Genomic DNA, 21,125 nt, shown 5'->3' with positions numbered 1-21,125 from the left:
GGGGAAGTACAGATTTCGAAGTTCTTGAAGGAGTTCCAATGGAGGTGTATCGGAAGTATGTATGAGTTTGGTGAGGTTGTGTCTTTGTGTAGTCTTAGACTGTGTGGAGTCTATTAAGTGTCTAAAGAGGTTCCAGGTCTGAGGTAAACTCATATTGCCATCTAGCTTGTTGCATAGTGATTCCCAGTTTTGTCGTGAAAGAGTCGCTGCGTGTGTCTCTATCTCTTTATTGAGACGGGCGAGGCGGCGTCTAAGTGTCCGGTTCCAACGCTGCCTTTGCCAGCGTCGTTCTAGGCTTGCTTTAGCTTCCCATAAATGTAGAAGGTGGCAGTCAACTGTGTCGCTGGGGTAGTCCTCCCATAGAGGACGAGTTGCGAGTCGGACATCACTTTGTAGTTGTTTGGACCATTCGGTGATGTCCTTGATGGGGGCGGAGGTGCGGGCTGCTCTACATGATCGGAAAGAGTCCCACTTCGTGAAAGTGGAGCCTCTGGGAGGTCTGCGGGGTAGTTGAATGTTTAAGAGAATTTCGATGATGCAATGGTCACTACCCAAATTCTCTTGTGTGTTGCACCATGTGGCGTGAGGGAGGCGATGTGCGAACGTAAGGTCTGGCGTAGTGTCTCTACAGACGCTGGTTCCCGTGCGTGTAGGAGAGGTAGGGTCGGTGAGTAGAGAGAGACCGGCTTGTTGCGCTGCTAACCACACACGACGGCCTTTCGGTGTGTCATGTGGATAACCCCAAGCCCTATGCGGGGCATTAAAGTCTCCTACAACGAGTAAGGGGCACTTGTTTGCTATGCGCTTCGCAAGTGTAAAGAGGCGTTCGAAGTTGCTTTGTAGGCACTTTGGGTGGCTATATACATTTAGGATGAAGAGACTGTTCGCTCGAGCGTGTTGCGGCACAAGCCCAATTAGAAGGTGATCAATGTCTTGAATCGGTAGGGTATGGGAGATGGTGGTGATTGAGCGACTAACTAGAAATGCTACCCGGGAGGGTAGGGGAGATGTGGGCAAAATAGGAGTATAGCCAGGGAGGGTAAGTGGGTTGGAGGGTTCCTGCAGGGCAAGGATGTCGGGCCCCGTTGCGCAGGACAGCAGTTGGTGGACCACATGACGTTTCCGGCGAAAGCCCCGGCAGTTCCACTGCCAGAGTGTAAGATTACGGTTTGGAGCTGCCATCATGAGAATCGATAGCAGGGGAAGGAATAACGGGGGGGTGGGAGTCGTGAGCTATGACAGGCATAGGGTTGTCGTTTCCCTCCGTTGCTTTAGCCTTCTTGCGTCTATTTGGGGTGGGGTCCCGCTTCGGGAGGGCGGTTGAGTAAGAATTGAGCTGGGACTCAAGATCGCTACATCGGTCAGAGAAGCCTTGGGTTAGCACAACTAATCGTTGGTTAAAAGAAGTATTATCTTGCGTTAAGTGGATTACCGCGTTTTTGAGCGTTGCACATTCCTGGTTGATGTGAGTAATAGCGGCCTGCAATTTTGCCTCAAAGCGAGCAGCGAAGGACTCAAGCAGGGTTGGAATGTCGTCTCGTGAGGTAGCGGTGGGGGGAGTGGGTGCTGTGCATGCAGTTGAGTTTGCGGAGGGTTCGGTGTCAGCTTCCATTGCTAGCAAATCAGGAGAGGAAGTAGGGTTGGAGTGACTGGGTAAGGTATGGGCGGTGGGTGGGTTGGGGGTGGGAGGCTGGTATGCGGCAGGAGCGGGGGCAGGTGGAATGGGAGATCCAGAGGCAAGAGCACTTATCTGGGTTTCCAGTTTGGCGATATGTTGATGAAGGGCGGCGGCTTCTTTCCGGGCTGCTGTAGCTTCTGCTTTGGCCGCCGCTGCCTCCTCCTGGGATTTTGCAAGGGCGTGTTGCAGATTGGGAGTCGCCGTCATGGATGGCATGTGCTTCTGAGAAGAGAGGGGAGTGTCCCAGGCTTGCTTCAACGGCGCTGTCCAGGCTTGCTTGTGTTGATTGGGCGACAACTGGGGAAAATTGTCCCCGGATGTGATCAATTCTTGATGCCGCGTTTGTGGGTGGCTCGGCTGTTTCCGCGTCTGGTGAAGGTTTCGTCCCTTGCAGGATCCCGTGCCGGTAAGGTGAGGGCCCTCGCACAGAATGCAATTAGGCGTGCAAGGAGGTTCTTGTTGCGGATGTTGTATCCCACAGCGGGGGCAGAGATTGGTCTTGGGGCTTGGGCATACGTCATGACGGTGACCCGGTTGTCTGCAATTTGTGCAGGCTTCCGGACTGCCGCGGTATTGGGTGCAGCGGTGGATGGCTCCCATGTATTTGATGGAGTTCGGGACTGCGCTTGCGTCGAAGGTGATTAGGATGGAGTGCGTCTTTCCCATGCGTCGGGCTGCTAGTATGGTGTGCTCTGGATTTCTTCTGACCAGGTCTTGGTAGAGTTGCATTGGGGTCTCGTCGTCATAGGCGTTTGTGATGACTCCTCTGGTAGCCCCCGGTGGGGGTGCCACGTAAGCTGCGCACGGGTAGGTTCGGTCTCCAATGGTGAGGGAGGTCAGCGTCTTCAGAGTCTCGGCAGTTGGGAAATGTGTTGTTGCCATGGTGAAAGTATTGTTGGTCGGGTGGATGCGAAGGCAGAAGTCGTCCGGTAGAGTGATTTGGAGCTGGCTCTGCACTGCCTTACTGAGTCGAGGTGTTGGGATGTCAAGGAGTCGCACTTCACCTCGCGGGCGAACGACCACTCTAATAGCGTTGGGTGGGAGTGGCGGCAGTTGCTTGCTGCGTTGCACTGTGAGGCGCGCCTCCTTGGTTGCAGGTGGTAGGCGGGCCGGCGTCTTGCCGCTGCTAGTTGCGGCTGCTGCGTCGGGCGCCGCGTTCCTGGCGTTCGGGTTTGCTGCCTCGGAGGTAGCGTTGTCTGAGCGTTGAGGTGGTTTCAGCGAATTGGCCGGTCGGGAGGCATAGGCTTTATATATAACTGGTGTCCAATCGTCTGACTGGAGCTCTTGTGCGGTTACGGTGTGTCCTTCAACCGTTACTTCCATGTTAACGGCTGGCGTCGCAGGCGGAGTGGCGGAGTCCGATTGAGGCTTAGCTCGACGGCTGAGCGTCTCAGCGTTCGGGCTGGCATGGGCCGCGTCCGTTCGTAGACGGCGCCGTCGTTTTTACTGCTGGCCGCGTCTGGATCCGCACGCTCGTCGCTGCGTGTCTGTGTAGGAGTCGCGGGGGAGGGGGGGGGGGAGGCGTCGACTGCGGATGGACGCCAGGTAGGGGCAGGTACTTGCCAAAATACCAAAAAAATGTGTTAAAAGGTGTAGGTTTAACTACCCTTTATGGCCGATGCCCTGTACTAAAGTGTTGACTCCGATGATTGGCCCCGAAAATACTTGATCCTGCACAGAAATGGGGCGAGAAAATACGAGATAAGCGATGTTCAAACAAAGAGCCACTACTTTACCGATCACCACAGCGTATTTATTGGTTTGAAAATAAAGGAACAAGCAGAGTAACGCATGAGTTGTTTCTTCGTCTAGCCGAACCAAATATAGCCAAGCAACAGCAGTTCACCAGGCTAAACAGTGGTTCAACAACTAAAATAAAGGCTAGTATGCTTCGCATCCTGCGCTTAACCTTAGCTAAGCCACAGCCATTTTTTTCGTTTCTTTTTTTCACTAGCAGTTTTTTGCACGTTCTTCATCTGTAGCTTTTCAATTATTGCCGCGGGAAGTTGTCCTCAGATGTGATCAACCTCTCGCCCACGCCTAATCTCGATCGGTTCTTGTAATCCCAGATAATTTGCTAGCGCACATATTTAATCCGAAGTGTATACGAAAGTTATACGTGTTTCCCACCAGAAGCCAATTTCACTTCTTTCTTTCGCTTGCATAATCAGTGGTCAAGAAAGTGCTCGGATGCCTCTTGCCTTTGTTACTCGTGAGCCACCGCGATAGAGTCCACAACACAGAATCCACAGAATAAGTGCGTTCATTTTTCATGCGTTCTGATATCTTTTTGTAGGTGGGAAAAAAAATATTGTCACCTTGCGTCCGTACAGAACGCGTAAATCTGCACGTAAATCTCGTTTAATAGAATTATGCGAATATTGGAATGCGAATCGAATATTCCGATTGGCATTCCGTTCTTATTCAATTCGAGAATTAACTTTTCGAAATCGTCGAAAAGTTATTTCTGTTGTATAAGGAATCACAAAATGTATTAGTCTCTAGGAGAGAGTAGTTCTATGCAAGTGAGGCCTGTTCGAACTAATTTCCCGCACAAGTGCCGTTGTTCTTCGTGCAGTTCTTGAGCGCATGCATGGGTCAGATAAATTCTGTTGAACGTTTTTCAGTCATTCAATCAGAATGCCCATCTTTCAGGCAGCCTATACAGGGTGTCCCAGCTGACGTTATCCAAGCTCTTCAACAGAAAAAAAGGAGAAAAAAACACGGTGCAAGATACAATGTTAAGACCTACGGCGTTCGTTTGTCAGAAGACTGATGACCGAACATCTTAGGTCTTATAATTGTACCTTGCACTGCGTTTGCTCGTTCTTCTCTTTTTCGTTGAACCGCTTGGCTACGTTAGCTGAGACACAAAGTATAAAGGTATTGTCTCGATGGAGGTAAAGCAACTTCTTTTTTAACCATATTACCAAATTTACAGCTTTTTGAAACAATGTTGCAGTGCCGTCGTATCACATTACTGTCAGTCAACTGACTGAACACTGCGCGCATTTGATTATATGGTTGTTCCCCTTGTTTCATTACTGTCATCGTCTTGCTGCAGCAGACAACCAAAGGCAGTTGTTTCTCATTTAGACGCCCCCCCCCCCCCCCCCCACTTGGCCGGTCAGGTACTTCGGGGCGGCATTACGTGCATATACCAAACAATTCAGATAAGCCTCATTTTATTTACCAAACGAATTCCACACGAGCTGTGTATTTTACTTTGTTTATAAATCAATAATATCCTGTATTTAATTCGATACTTGTAGGCTATTTTTTTAACATTCACGCTAAATTCGATTAGGAAAACTCACTATTTGAACAATCCTGATCCGTAGGTGCTCAAAGAAACGTATATAGCTGGACACTGATCCACTTTTGGGTAGATTTCGCAATTTTCAAAGCAAAATTCAGCAGTTTGAAGTCTGCGTTGCATGCAACTATTCGCTTTTGTCCCACCATACTTTATATATATATATATATATATATATATATATATATATATATATATATATATATATATATATATATATATATATATATATATATATATATATATATATATTTAACAGAAACTCGGAAAAGGAAAACAGAAGGAGTCTATTTTTGTTAATTAAGACCATATAAAGCAAGCAGGCGCTGACGCCAAGGAAAGCCTACGGGTAATTAGCTGTGGTCAAAAAGCAAAGGTAGAAAGAACAGGGGAAGTGGAAGTCGACGAAGCCGCAACCATCCCATAACGCGTGCGACGCACTAACAATTGCGCTACACCGACAGCCTTCAAGCCATCCACTAATTTGAGTACTTATGTGTATTAGATCTAGACTGCGAGCGTTAGCCAGTGCCACTCAGAGCCATGGCGGGCGGATGTGGAACACCCTATTTTGCCCGATAGCGTCACGTCACACTCGAACTCTGGAGAGCCGGAATGTGTATAATAAAGCCTCGTATGCTACCTGATGGCATCAATGCTGCCAGATTCGAGACCCTAGCTATGAACGAACGAGGAGAAAGCAAACAGAGAGGCTCGATTTTTGTTAATTACGACCATATAAAGCCAGTAGGCAATTAAGCCAAGGAAAGCATACGGGTAGTTAGCTGTGGTTGGAATTGAAATGTTAAAAACAATGGTGATATGGCTAATTCAAGTAGATGAAAAGATAAAGAGATAAAGAAATTAAAAGATGAAAAGCAGAGGGTAAACCTAATTAACCATCTGACTGGGTACTTGGGTACTCTGGTACTAGTTGATGGGAAATGGATAAAACAGATAAGGAGAAAACAAAACAGAAGATAAGAGAATTTGTCCTCTGGTGCTCTGGATAGCTGTAGCTAAAGTAGCAGCAAAATCAAACAAAACAAAGGTAGCGGAAGGGTAGAGCTGAGGAACCACACTTGAAAATTAATCTAGAACGCACAGACGTAATACACTATATCACGGTAAATATTTTGCCTAATAGATGCTGCCCGCGTTTTTTTTTTGTTTTTTTAGTGTCAGATCTTAAGTATACCATGCTGTATTAGTTTCCATCGATAGCATTATGTACTGACGTCTTGACATATCCTCCCATGTACGACAGAGTGGCACCATTGACGGGTTACGAGCCTCAAGACCTCATCGAAAAGACACTCTACCACTACATACACGGCTTCGACTGTCTGCACATACGTTACTCGCACCACACACGTAAGAAAAACTTTTTTTTTATTGACAGTGTACAACAATTGCTACTGGTAATGCATACGACTTCGTCGGCCGCAGAGAACGTCATACCTTAATGCGTATAGTCAGCGCTACCACTTGTAGCGCTTGCCACTAAGGTGTGGATGACTGTAATGAAATTAAGAAAGGAAGAAAAGAACACAAAAGAGTGCTCAATAAATGAAGCAAATACAAAAATAAGCAAACAGTTTTGCTCCAAAGGTAAACCAATGATGTATTCTTTCACATAAGTGACCTACATTACTGGCGAAGATTCTGACGGTGATTACTTCAGTGGCATGCTCTGTGTTCTGCTGTTCAGCTGTTCCTTAATTTAGCAGTAGCATCTGTGGCGCTGACATGTTTATGTTGGCTTTTATAGTATGTGTTCAATACATACTGCGTTAGCACTTTTTACCTGTGTGTAGAGAACCTGAAACTGCTTTTCTATGGGTGTAAGTGAGCCAGTGTGGACGCCTTTTTTATTGATTGATTGATTGATTGATTGATTGATTGATTGATTGATTGATTGATTGATTGATTGATTGATTGATTGATTGATTGATCTTCACGTGGGAAAGCAACATCGGGTCTGTTAGAGATGCGGTAGTGCATGGTCCCGATTAATTCTGACAACTCCGTGGCGATGGCCAATCATGCAGCACACGAGCGTATGAAAAGTTCCGTCTATACAGGCTATTACAGCGAAGTTGTTTAGCTGTAGCACCCGTATGCATCCCCCGCATGCGTTCCCAGAGGGGGTACCCCGGGCGGTTTGCGTCATTGTCGTGAACAGGAATGCGCGCGCAGTCGACCATTTGGGGCAGAGGGGCATAGAGTGTGGCGATGGCACCTGCGCACGTGGCCTGCGCTTCTGTGGTTATAACGTCACGCGGTCGGAGGTGGCAGTGCTGCTGTAATGAAGAGGGGTGGGGGTGAGGGGGAAAGAGTGTGGCGACAGTGCTGCAGCAGTGGAGACGGATAGGGGGAGAGGGAGAAAGAGCGTGGCGACGGCGCCTGCGCACGTGGACTGCGCTTTTGTGGTTATGACGTCACACGAGGCGGAGGTGCCAGCGCGGCTGCAGCAGCGGTTGCGGTAAATGTACGGGAGGTGCAGTGACCGCGGTGGCGCTTGTGTCGGCGTAGTGTGGTGCCGTATAAAAAAAACAAATGCATGATTTAATAATTTATGCAGCCCATGTGTGCAGTCTAAACAGCTTCGCTGGTAAACTGTCTGCGTATGAATGTTGTGGCCTCGCAAATCTTCGTTCCTGCCGCTTTTCGCGCCGTGCCAATTTGTGCGACTATCAACACCGGGTACCTCGGTTTTAAGATATAGAGAAGGAGTTACATGCACCTGCATACCTCTTGCTGGCAAAATAACCGATTTCGTTGTTTTTTTTCTGCATTAATTACTAGCTCGTTGGAGCAGGTCCAGTCATATATCTTCTTTCATAAATGATTTTCTGTTTGAATAAACTGGTCACTATCTTCGTGGGCAAAAAATACACTCGTATCATCAGCCTAAACGATAAGTTTTGCTGAACAATCTATGTTTACAATATCATTCATGTACATATACTGAAAAAAGAAAGGGCCTTCAAGACATTACCCTGAGGAACACGCCGAAGATTTGTTCTCCTGCAAACGCTCTTAGTCTCTTCTCGCACTTCTCACGAATTTGCAACATACTAACTCTGAATTCTTAAACAGAAAAGGAACGCCAAGCCTCACAAATTCTGATGTCATGTATGGTCGGCCACGGCATATAAAATACGTTCGCGTGTCACCGTATCTTACAGAGAAAACAACGCTCTGCACGAGGAGCTCCTAACGAAGTTCCACACTAAAGAAAGTCGAGCGGCTGCATACAGTGTGGTTGTAATATCTGCATTTAAAACGAAGATTCACAGGCTAACATAAGTTTGTACAAAACGGGCTCTTGACTTTTACGTACGAAGCCCACAAAGTTCAGCTTGTAGTAGCGGATGGTGTGAGACTGAATATGGATGTTCGAACTTTTAATAAAAGTACTCTTTAGGAACGCTTCAAGCGTTTTTCTTCAGGCGAGAAAGTTCAAACAAACAATAATAGCTAAGTTAAGAAAAAATTAGTGACATATACCATACAGGCGAGGAGGCAGGAGCAATGTTAAAATGAGAACACAGTATAGAAGACATAGGCCAGACAAATGCCGGTCTAAACAACTGCAGTTTAATCATCCGATTAACAAATGCAACACTACAGTGCATGCGCCAACCGAACAACTCGGCAACCGAAAGCCTATCACATACAAGCAGGGTGCTTGCAGTTGTTTGTCTAAAAACACCAACACTTTTTATCTCTGAGTAGACTGAGAAATTCGGTACGCGCGAATCATCTTGCAGTTTGTCGTTTTTCTTTTTTAGAGCGCAGCTCTTTGGCGTCCGTTCCTGGGTTTCGCGTCGTCGTCGGCGTTGGCCTCGTAACCAGCTCCGCCCCCCTTCGCTGGAGTGGGAGACGAAGGACGCGAGCCGCGAATGGCGGAGACCAATCAGAGCGGCCCCTTCAGTGACGTGCGCGCGCGATGCTGGTATCATGCGGACCCTCCTTACGGCTCGATGCGCACTCGTGTCTGGTCTCAGCCGATCCGCTCGTTTCGTACTATCGTCTGCTCGCGCCACAGCTCTCGCCCGCGCCTGTTTGGTTCTGTTGGGTCGGTCTCGTTCGCGCTTGTTTTGGTTGTTATTTCGACAACAAACGGTTACAAATATCCCTCGAGGCCAGCGCACCTTCCACAACTTAATGCGGTGAGTGTAAGACTCGTATCTCCGCGAATCCCATTCATGCAAGTGCGACGACTGATGCACGGCGGAGGCCAATATGGCATTAAGGGCCCAGTTGTGAACGTCTTTGTGAACGTCTTTGAGAATCAAGCATTCGTGTACCAAGTCGAACATATATCAGTCTATTTCTCCGACCACAAAGCTTCCTTCATGACTGTCAAGAACTGTTAGTGGAGTCTTTGTTAAAGGAATACGTGTGAAAAATAAAAAAAATCTGTGATAGCGCATACATGTGTTGCTCGATTTCTTTGCCTCAATCTATCGAAAAGGTGAAACAGCTTATTTGCTGCGCTCAAATTTCGCATCAGGAAGTAACGTAATCGTCGGTAATTTTTTACGTGAGAGGCTTCACGAATTTTCCTTCCATGGTTGGCTCCTTCCTGTGACAGAATCGGCACGCGCGTGACATTCGGTTATCAACTGCACTTGCTGCAATGCAATAGAAAGTTTACGCCTGTGCCCGTCGGAAGCATATTACCGTGCTCACCCAGCATCTAATTCATGTCTGTCCTGTTGGCGTAGACACGGCCATTAAATAGAGAAATCAAATATTTGACAGCCACTGCAGAGTTCTTCTATGCAGTAGTTCCCTCCTTGCCACATATACTTTTGGCACGTTTGTCCATTCGTGCAATACGTCTGCAAAGCCTTCCTTCAACGGTGTAGCGAAAACCAGTCTCGCATCATTCCTTCATTACGACGTGCTTTAGGTTGCGCGATGTACTATGTAGATATGACATGTCTTCTAATTTATTGGCCCCCGTTTCTGTCTCTGCGCTTTCCACTTCCTCCCTGCACTCTCCTGTTTGTACAGTGAACCCACTCAAGCAGCAAATAAACTGTAAAAGGATACACCATAGCTTAAAATCCATCGATCGAGAGGTGAAAACCAGTGAAACAGCCCACGTAAACAAAAATGAATGCGACGGGACGAGGCTGTAACTAACAACTGAAGCTTGTCATCATGATTGTCACCTGGCTTCCAGGCGTCGTGTGTACAATTTCACCTTTTCAACTTTCAGTAGGGTACAACTGGTCCAACATTGACCCCGCTGCTTCGAAATACATCGAGTTTCTTATGCGACTAATATTGCTTCGTGGACATCATTAATAAACTAATACTCATAGGCGTCTGACCTGGCAGCCACTGTAACCATCAACCGATCTCAAACGCAGTGCTTCTCAAGGGCCAGGTCACCACCAAGTATTACCGTTTCCTCTCCAAGGAGGGCGGCTGGGTGTGGATGCAGAGCTACGCAACCATTGTGCATAATAGCCGCTCATCAAGGCCTCACTGCATCGTCAGCGTCAACTATGTCCTGAGGTATGTTCACCACTTCGCTGGGTTTTTGCTGTAGCAGCCTCATCCGTGTTTGGGAATGTTTTATGTGCGCTCGTTTCTCAAATCTCTATTGCAGTAGACAGCGAATACAGTTAATGTGCAGAGCCAAAGAGAAATCAGAAACGATTCATAAACAAAAAAAAATGTGCTGCTCAGATGACTTCTAATAATTAACGGCGTCTCAAAATGGCGCCAAAAGCGATGACGAACGCAAATTAGTTCACATATCGAGAGGGGAGTGCCCACAACTGTTGTCAGCATAGGTGATGTTGTTATGGCGGGGGTGCATCGCTTCAAGAAAACAACATCGCCAATGGCTTAAATGCAGTTAAACCCATTGCATCCATGTGGTGCAGTAGCAATGGCATCAGTCTATCGCAACAGTTTTCTTTCGTACTGCTTGCATGTTTTGCTTGTATCTTGATGAGTAGGTGCAATTGTTTTCACAGCGCAACATGTGTAATTCCGTAATGGTCCATCTAGAATTCCCTTGTTCATTTTGTTTATCATGTCTCATAGCCAACGCACCATTCATACTGAAAGATAGCACGTAAAACAAGGGAAAAAAAGAAACAGGAAAGACGCTCATGTTGTGTGTCTGTCTTGTCCCTTACTTTTCGCGCTATTCTCCGTCAGTATGGAACATCAACTTACTCATCATTCACTACTTCGAATTCACACCATTCATCGTATATCCTGCGTACCACCAACACAATACACGGAAGTTAGACTTTCTTATTTTTATGGTTATGCCGTTTTATTTAAGAAGAAAGAAAAATTCAGATCCTGCACACTGTGGGAATCGAACTTATTGAAAGCATTTTGCAAGTAGCTGGCCAAGGCATCGACCCTGAGGCGGCGTTCCTCGAGCGGCTGTTATACTCTAGATGACCTCTAGCAGGCGCTCATTGTGGAGCTCCAACATACTGAGGGTCAGAGGGAATGTGGGCTTGCCTAGCTGCTCGATCATTGCGAACACACGTTCCCCTTCTTCTGCAGCTAGTAGTACCTCAGAAGTGCACCGTCCTCGAGCTGCTCAAGTAAATCTCTGAGGAATGCAATGCCCGAGTTTACGCATTTTTCAACGAAGCTGCGGTCTTCCAAGAGTCTCTTTGTGGGCGTGATGAGTCGGGTCGGCGTGCACGAAGTGGGAAACTTGCCACTGAAACGCTGTTCGCAATGAGGCAATCACCTTTTGGTGCTCCGCAGCCGACATAGCCGGATCTTCTTACACGTGCAAGGTGGCTTGACACAGGTTGTATGCGAGAATCACAGTCGAGAGTTGAATGACGGAGCTCGAATGACGACGATGCCGCGACTACTCCGACAGCGCGAACATGAATACATATTAAACAGCTTAAGTCGGTAAGCACCGCCAGCCCCTCCGGCATAGAAGGCTAGATGGATAGATAGACACACTCAAAACGCCTCAAGTTCGCAAAAAAATGCATCGCATTCAAGGGCAAATTCTGTGTTGCGAACTAATGTGCGGAAAAGAACATTGCCTTCAACCTGTCAAAAACACGAATTTAAGTTGCACATGAGGAACTGGATGCGTTTTATTCCCACACAATGTGGCCGGTATCACACAGACATGCAGGAGACTAACAACCTTCACTTCTGTTTTCCCAGCACCACCGAGCTATCCCTTCACATTCAGCAAACAGGATGACGTCCACTTAACATTGCTTCTACTATACTTCTGACATCAAACGAGTTCCGGCATCCTGAGCAATTTCGAACACTTTACAAGAATTCATGCACTTTATAGCTCGAGTTTCATGCTAAGTTTGTCGCTAGTTCGTTGTTATGATCATAGGGGCCGCATATGTGAAGCAAAATGCCAACTAATTCAAAATTAGGACAGAAACACTTTCAGCTTTAAGCGCAACTCTCGGTATAAAATCTATTTCTACAATCGATTTATCGAAGTTCACCTGCCTAATATAGGATAAATATTGAGGAATTGGGGCATGATTTCTTAAAGTAGTTAATGACATGCAGATGCGTCATTGCGTGCAGATGCGTGCAGGTGAAAGCTCGTGTAAGGGTTAATGTGTTGCGCAATGCAGCAAAAAAATCATTGCGTATTTCTCTGATTAAGTAGCAGCTCAACAAAGTGATGTTGAGCTACCTAGAGTAGAAAGTTCGTCATATTAAGCCTTAGTTGTGGCGCTGAAGTTATACCAACAATTAATTAAATTATTTAAATTATGGGATTTTACGTGCCGAAACCACGATCAGATTATGAGGCACGCCGTAGTGGGGGACTCCAAACATTTTTACCACATGAGGTACCTTAATATGCACCTAAATCTCAGACCATGGCTATTTTCGCATTTCGCCCCCATCTAAATGTGGCCGCCGTGGCGCGGATTCGATCCGGTGGCCTGGTGCTTAGCACCCAAACACCATAGCCACTAAACAACCACGGCGGCTGCCAACAATGGGAATAACCCAATGGTTCAAGACTTTCCATATCACTACGTCTACAGCTGCAAAACTCGAGACTCTCCGCGGTGCGTTTCATGTAATAAATACAGAGAGTCCTGGAAAATGGGCTGTCTTCTGCGATTCAACGCCGGCCTTTCAATGTGTACAGTCGTTTCTCCGGCATGGAATTGACGATCAGCTGATGTGCGAAATAGTGGAGCGTATCTATCACTTAAGAGGAAAATGCCATCCTATCTCTTTTCGCTGGATACCAGATCATTGCGGTATCATTGGAAATGATGGCGCAGGTGAGGTATAGTTCGGACGTCAATCCAAGAAGACCACTGTGTCCCCATTCATCTTTCAGCGATCGACGCTGCGAGACAGCTTCACATTCTAGCACGCACACTCTCGTTATCTGAGTCGAATACTCAACATACAAAGCGCAACAGTCTGCACAGACGTGTAGTCTGTGCAACCCTTGGCTGTAACTCGGACCTGCGGCCGGTCTGCACCGACGCGAAGCGTCTCTTCTGCTCGGTTGTGGCTGGGAATAGCCGTCACAAAACCTCATTCAGCACTAATTGCAATGGCTGACTGTCCTGCATATGATGTCTGTGGATGCGAGGAGAACATTGACCACTTATTGTGCCACTGTCCTCAATTTAAAGCACAAAGACAATCCATGTCCAACGCATTCAGGAAACTAAATGATCATCCTGTGAGTGAACAGACTATACCCGAACACATTCTTACCGATCATCGGCTCAGAAAGCAGTGAAGGCACTTTTGTGCTTTCTGAGAATGCGTGCCTTGTACGAGTGCCTTTGACTCTGTAGTCGTGTCTGTTCACGTCTCTATGCCCTCTCTCTCCCTTCTTTCTCTTCCCCTTCTCCCTTCTCTCAGCGTAGGGTAGCCAAACGGACTCTTGTCTGGTTAACACCGCTGCCTTCCTTATATCCATAACCCTCCCTCCCTCGCTCTCTCTCGCTCTTTTTACCTTACGAGTGACGCCCTTAAATAGTTACAGTTCGTCTGCGCACTCATGCATTTTGAATACCCTTACCAAACAGAACGCAAAGTGTTCCTTTGGGGTAATATCTTGAATAAATGGAGAACAATAAATTTAATTATGAAGTTTTTACGTGCCAAAACTCATTATGAGGTCGGCCATAGTGCACGGATTAATTTCGACCCCCTGGGATTATTTCACGCCTACTTAAATTAAAGTAGACTAGCGTTCTCGCACTCCGCCCTAATCGGATTGAACCCAGGATCTCGAGCTCAGCGGCTGAACTCCATGGCCACTAATGTACTGAGGCGGATGAGTGTAGAATAGTCCGAGTTAACGGTGACTGTTTGTTTTTCTCTATGCAGTGAGCCTCAAGCGCAGGATATTCAACTACAGATACATCAAACCAGGACAAAACCATCACCCTGCACCAGCTATTCCAGCACTGAAGTCGTTCCAGCATCAGTGCCACCATCTACTAGCAAACCTGTGCCAAATAAAGTAAAATCCTCCAAGGGAAAATGTCGGAGGTCGCCCTACTACTGCAACGTCGCTACTGCCGAGGCCTGCTCAAACGGCGGTAGCACTTCAGGTCCCGGCAGTCAGACCTGCTATGAACCGGCAGCAGCTGCACCCTATGGCGGCGAGTTCTTGTCAGCCTACGTGCTTCCGTTTGCCGAAGACCGCTGGGTAGCTCCGTACGGCTTGCCCCAAGCTGACGCCACCACTGGCTGCTGTTCTCAGCCGACAAGGTCCGCATCAGCAACGACTTCCGGCTACGCAACGATACCAGAAGAACGCTACATGACTAGAACGGACATGGACAGCTATCCTGGCTATGCAGATTGCAGTGGAACCCTCGGAGTAGACACGAGTGAAGACAATGGCTTGAATGGATCTTCGTCACGGCCGGGTTCTTTACTGCAATGCGCCGACCTTTACGCAGTCAAGGAGGGCACCCTGTCGTCGTCGTCCTGTTCTCGTAGTAGTGGATCGGCCCACGACCTGGTCGCCAGCCCCGCGAGCTCCTCCCTCTTTCAGCACAGGCCTTACAGCACCCACTCCGATTCTACGCTGTCAGAATCAGATCTGGAAGGTATCCAAGCGCTGCCTCATGTTTCCCAGCCGCCGTCCTCTACGAGGAGGTCCCCCTGCTCCAGCCGGAGTGCGTTCGATGGTTCTCCCGTTGCGGCGAATACGAAGTCGGAATCCGAAACGCCTGTGCCAGTGGTGCTCCCGCTAGAAGACACCGGCCACTCGGGTGGTGCCGTGGCTCTCCAACCCACGACGAGCTACCAGAGTGCAGTGGTCGAAGGTCAACCATCGCCGAGTGGTGACCTGCTCAAGACTTCCGTCGACGCGTACGAGGCACTCGAGCCTCCGGTGGACGTATTCGCTCTGTATGGTCAGAGGCTCGTGGGCGCAGATTACGACAGCGCTGCGCGCTTTTTGCTGCCTTCGTGCGAACGTGGAGAGGTTGCACACATGGCATACCGGCATGATACACCCGCGCCACCTGCAACGTCATTTGCCGGTGCTTCAAACAGACAAGCACCGGGATATGCCAGTGTCATTGTGGACGCGCAGCAGTACCACGTGTCGAATGGATTTGTGCACTAACACCTAGGCAGCGTGTACGGGTTCGTGAATGGAATGTGTGCAGAGTACTTGAAGCTACGAGGGCATTTATTTGTACACTTGTACAGGATACGTGTTTTCAGTGATGTCGGCATAGGCGAAGACAGACATTTCAGCGTATATGTGAAGACTAGCGCTTGGTCCGTGATCAGGTTCACTTGAGTGCATGAGCAAGCCAGCTATGACTATAAAGTGTACCTGTTTTCGTCAAGGCTTCCTAGTGCAGTATACGCTTTGTCATTCAAAGCACTAGCGAGTAAGCCTAGCTTTGACAAAATATATCTGTAAATTACTTGCTGCTTCATAATGAAGAAAGATCTGCAAAGCTTACTTCACTCGTACAAAATGATAAAGTGATTTAGCACATGCGAAGTCAGTGGTTGCATGAAGCGGACAGGGTAATTCACCACAAGACTAAAATTCGATGAGCGATGCGCATGGTTTACGAGAACTGCTGCCACACTGAAGTCCATGTGCACCTGTTCGACTCCAGGTTTCGGTTAAGCAGCAGTGCACACCAAACACATTGATAACTGATGGGTACTAGGTTCTAGGTTTGTACTAGGTTTGTGCCAGAACTTCAAACTTTCAAGCAGATAAAGCACTCCTTGATTTTTGATATATGTCGAGTAAAGAGTAGAAGGTGGACAGCGAGAGAGAGAAAGCTTTCTATTAAAAAGCAAATTTCTGCGCCAGCCTTTGTCTGACCACGTAGATGTTACTCGGCTTGTACACAAGAGTAGTGAGGGAAACGACACTGAAAAAAAATGGAGTCAATAAAGTAAAAAGCAAACTATTAAGGGACATAATGCCCACATGTGGCATGACGTGTAAGTCAGTGAGTGATAGATAAATATAAAACATTTCCTATTTCTTGCCAGCAAGTAAACTCCTTCCGAAAATAAGCAAACAGTATATAAAGCCCGACGCTGCCTAAGTGAAGAAAGTATGGTACCTAACATGCTCTGCGAGAAAAATTGCTGACAAACAGTACATTATGTGAGTGTGATAAAATGCAGACATTTTTCGAGTAGATGGCTAACGTAGTATAAGTCACAGCGAGTTTAGTGCCCAAAAATGAGTAAAATAACTTTAGCACCTCACACTAATTGTAATCGGTTGCCCATAAACTTGATTTTCCCAAGGGCACCATGCTCGTCACAACAGACATTGCCGTCGATACAGCATATCACGGTCGCCCTACGCTTCATGTGAACATGGAGGAATTGTTGTTCTGCTGGTATAACCCCATCAAAGGCATTTACCATGCCACGCAAGCCACGAAACGAAATGACTGTCGTTGAAATTTGTTCCTGCCCTTTCTCATGCAGGTCCGTTTCCTACTGTTTTCTCCCCCAGGAGAAAAGATCGGGAAAAAAAGAGACTTGCTTCATTTCCGGTGAATGTGCGCGCGCACGCATTTTGAGTATGAATACTTGAGTACCTGTACGTAAAGAGTCAATTCCAGCACCTGCTGTTCTAATTTAATGTGGAATACTCGGTTCTTTTCAAGTGAAGTTAAAAAAGTCTTGAAATAAAGAAAACAGCTATGCCTGTGTCTAAGACACACTAACTCCTCAGGAAAAATGTGTTGTGTGTTTCCCTGTTTACTTCGTCACTTTCATCTTATTTAATGCTACAGTTTTAGTCAGCCTCCCTTTCTTTCTCGTTCTGTCAGAGAGGTAGGACTCTAAACACAACTAATGACGATATTTTCTTTCATAGTTTGACTATTTTGCAGAAGTGCTCGTATGTGACGCTTTTGAGATAGCACGGACAGAGACGGATACAGTGTTCGTGATCACTCAGCGCAGAAATATATCAACAGAGGCACCACTTGCCAAGTCTTTAGCCGGATTGTTGAACAGACAAACTGCTTAGCTCAGTAAACAAAACTTCGGGCAGTCTTCATCCCCCGTTGAATGTCGACGTCAATGCCACCAGCATTCAAGTAAAGTAGGGACACACCGCATTGCAATTCTTCACTTCCACGTAGCCAACTTCTTCATCTTTCTTTTGCTGATATTATTTTCCTTCTCAATGCACATCACTCAATGCATGCTCTTGTCCAATGTGATTAACTTCACTTCCTTGGCCACACTCGGCTGTTCCTAATGCCGACTCTTTCGCTTCTCTGTAGTTTCCTGCATTTTTTTTCTGTTTACGACTTCTGCACTGCTTGCTTTTTGTTCAACTTGTGTATCCTGGCACCTAACCAGTGGCACAAATTCTTTCTGGAGCATTGGATAAAAATGTTCACATGCCCAGTTTGACATATCAAAGGCCCAAGCTGTCTATTCCCAAGTTGCCTTTTCAGGCACATATCCAGTTGCACATGCACCGGCATTTGCACCAATGTAGTGGCCCTAATTAACGGGGAACAGGCTAGATATGCACAGATATAACACATGATGCAATATCGGTGAAGCTCCCAGAGTGCATTGATCGCATTAAAATTTACAAACCCACAGCTTCCAATGTCTTTTGCCGTTGCATCGAACCGACGAGCAGCAGGACTCAGCAGCGGGATCGTAGGAGCGCACAGACACACGCCACAGCTTTCAGTATCCAAACTCCGCTAAACAGGGAGGCCAACTTCGAACAATTAAGGCCGATGCTCATCACCAGAAGCAACTTCAGAGCAGAAAAACGCAACAAGCTGCAAGAGGAGATATAATTATAGACTAGCTCGATGTACGAGTCACAACAGATATACAACACGATGAGCAAAACGTGAACAAGGTGAATGCAGGAGCCAACGTTTCGACAAGTGGACTTGTCTTCTTCAAGCCTTGAAGAAGACAAGTACACTTGTCGAAACGTTGGCTCCTGCATTAACCTTGTTCGTGTTTTGCTCATCGTCTTGAATTTCCATCTCCCGCATTCCACGTCTTTTCTCAACAGATATACAACCTAATACAAGGATCTTCCTTTCCCCACGTTACAAGAAAGTGCAAAGTGCGGCCCCGAAATTCAAATTCGCCCCAATTAGCACAAAATTATTTTCGTGAGCCTTGGGCAGCCATCCTCGATCGCATCGACCTGGAGACTCAACTGAGCTTCCTCGACCAGGCCCGGTGCGTGGCTGTGGCCACTGCAGTCCTGAACTGAGGACCCACTCTACAGCCTCCTTAATCTTATTCTCCTGAATCAAGTTCTCTTTCTCTCTCTCTCTCTATCTCTGGTAAACCAAAAATTCAAGAGGTTTTTCAGCGACATTGTCTTTCGAATTACAACGGCCGTTTGTGCTTTCAGTTGCATCTGTGTGTTACGATGTGCACGCGCTAGTGATACGAAAGCCGCATCTCGGTGAACGGTGACTGTTCATCACACACCTGCATCGTTATATACACAAAAGAGAGAGATAAAAAATATTTATTGAAATGTCCCTGCTAGGTTGGAAAGGGGAACGGAGGGACCGGGCAGCTAGTCCCGTAAAGCTCCTCCCCTTCCCGTCAGACGCAGGCCAGGCATTGAACCGTAGCGGTGTCCTCCACCAGCCGGACATCCCAGAGCCGTTCTTCTGGGCATTCACTGAACAGTATAGCCTCCCACTGCTCAGAGGTCTTTATTTTGACATTATGGTTTCTGCTGCGTCAGCTATTGTTTGTAACTGATGGGCATGCCTATATATTGCGATAAATGTCTGCACGTGGTGCGTCGCACGTCTTACAGTATGAAGAAGTATGCTTCTGGGTGTATTCGATGCATGAGTAGTGGTGTACGGAACGTGCGTCTTTGTAGAAGTGTCCATGCAGTTGATTGGTGTTGGTTTAATTATTTGTCAGGAGGAGGGTATTCGTAGTGATCGTTTCGATAGTATTCGAGGATTTGTGCTTAATTAGTCATTCCATCTTCCATTTGTTTCTACTGGGAAACTGTTCTTTCTTAATTTGGCTTATGTTCTGGGGGGCAATGTTCTATTTGGGTCTCTCTGAGGATTTACTGTCCGGAGATAGATGGGCGACGCAAGTGACTCTCCCGGCTGGTACTTGCTCGGGCAGCATCGTGCGCAAAATTGTTCCCAATTACCCCTGCATGGCCTGGCATCCAGATCAGTCGAGCAGTTCTTGTGCAGGTAGGATGTGTTCCAATGAGATTTCGGTATGCTTGAGGTCATATAAGTCCTTTGGTGTAATTAAATTACTTACGGCTGCTTTGGAGTTTGTGACGATGCATGATGCGGTGGTTGATGCGTGTGCTAAACCTATTGGAGCCACTTTGCCTTCTTATGGGTGTTTGGTGCGTACGGAGCTATCTGTTGCGATATCCATTTTTGTATCCGTCACAACCAGCGATGACCTTGACCTTACGGGTACAAAAATGAATATCGCAGCAGCTAGCTCTGTACGCACCAAACACCCATAAGAAGGCGAAGAGGCTCCGATAGGTTTAGCACACGCATCAACCACTGCATCATGCATCATGCACTGACATGCATCGTCACTATCAAGGTCATGGCTGGTTGTGACGGATATATTGCAACATCAACATAGGCACCATGCTCAGCGTCTTTGTTCACTTTGCTGAGTCGGAGCACTTGCTTTCCGTCACTCAGCGTTATGGTTTTGGTGCATGTTCTTTATAGTGGCGGGGGGGGGGGGGTTATGAAGGTGTTCTTGACGTCCGATGGAATAGCTCTCTTTTCTTTAATTCGCGTCTGGTATTGTATTGCGCGCTTGCTTAGCATTGTCCGTCCTGTCTTCGTGTGTGTTAGGCATTCAGCATTCAAAGTGTGATGTTCTCTGCGCTTCTGTAACTTCGTCCAGGATATTGTGTAATCCTAGGACTGATAGCTTTTCGTTTGCTGTGCTTGGAGGAGGTAGTAATGTCTGTTTTAATATTTTACTTATTATTATGTCAATCATGTGTTTCTCGGTATGCGTGAAATTTAAGAATGGCGCACTATACGCTATATCGGAGGTGATAAAGGCTGGTACCAGTCGAACCATATCGCTTTTTCATGCCCGTGTGTCTGGTACCAATTCTCAAGATAGGCCGGCGCAAGTGTGCTGTGTATGTCTTTAGGCATTGAATTGCTGCGTTTTTTTTTTTTTTTGCTTGGCACCTACAATCCCAGTAGCCTTAGGCATCAGACCTGGGGTACGGGACACCTTTTGTTTCCAAAGCGATTCGTTGTTGGCTAGCGGCTTGCGATTGTCTTTGATATTTTGGTTTGATCATAAGAAGCTCATTTATCCGGGAAACAAAAGAGGCCTCTAGGCTCTACGTATGCCGTGACTATTCATTGCTTCCGGCTGGGTCTCCTGGATTTCGCCATTGCTGCCATCCGTCACGTCTAGCGTTATATCATCCGCATATAAGCTGCGGTGTAGGCGCGCGATGTTTTCTAATCTTTCCGGGAGCCCAGTGAGTGCGATGTTGATTAATACGGGTGATAGCACCGATCCTTGAGACGTGTGTCATCCACGTTCATAGTGTTCGACTTGAATCTTTCGATGTTCAAGGTAGCAGTTCTGCCGGAAAAAATA

General features: G+C 47.0%; 1 protein-coding gene across 3 annotated transcripts in view; it reads left to right on the top strand.

The window, feature by feature from the left end:
• Positions 1–17,201, top strand: part of sim (single-minded) — a 108,587-nt gene extending 91,386 nt beyond the window's left edge. For all 3 annotated transcript variants that reach the window (XM_070539630.1, XM_070539629.1, XM_070539631.1), the window contains 3 exons: positions 6,262–6,368; positions 10,385–10,532; positions 14,361–17,201. In XM_070539630.1, the coding sequence (XP_070395731.1) occupies positions 6,262–6,368; positions 10,385–10,532; positions 14,361–15,615 (1,510 nt within the window). In that variant the 3' untranslated portion in view covers positions 15,616–17,201. The remainder of the gene's footprint in view (positions 1–6,261; positions 6,369–10,384; positions 10,533–14,360) is intronic.
• The last annotated feature ends 3,924 nt before the right edge of the window (positions 17,202–21,125 follow it).

The sequence above is a fragment of the Dermacentor albipictus genome, chromosome 5, assembly GCF_038994185.2.
Source record: "Dermacentor albipictus isolate Rhodes 1998 colony chromosome 5, USDA_Dalb.pri_finalv2, whole genome shotgun sequence".
Lineage (NCBI taxonomy): Eukaryota > Metazoa > Arthropoda > Arachnida > Ixodida > Ixodidae > Dermacentor > Dermacentor albipictus.
The sequence above is the reverse complement of the archived record's forward strand: the minus strand, read 5'-3'. Positions and strand labels throughout refer to the sequence as shown.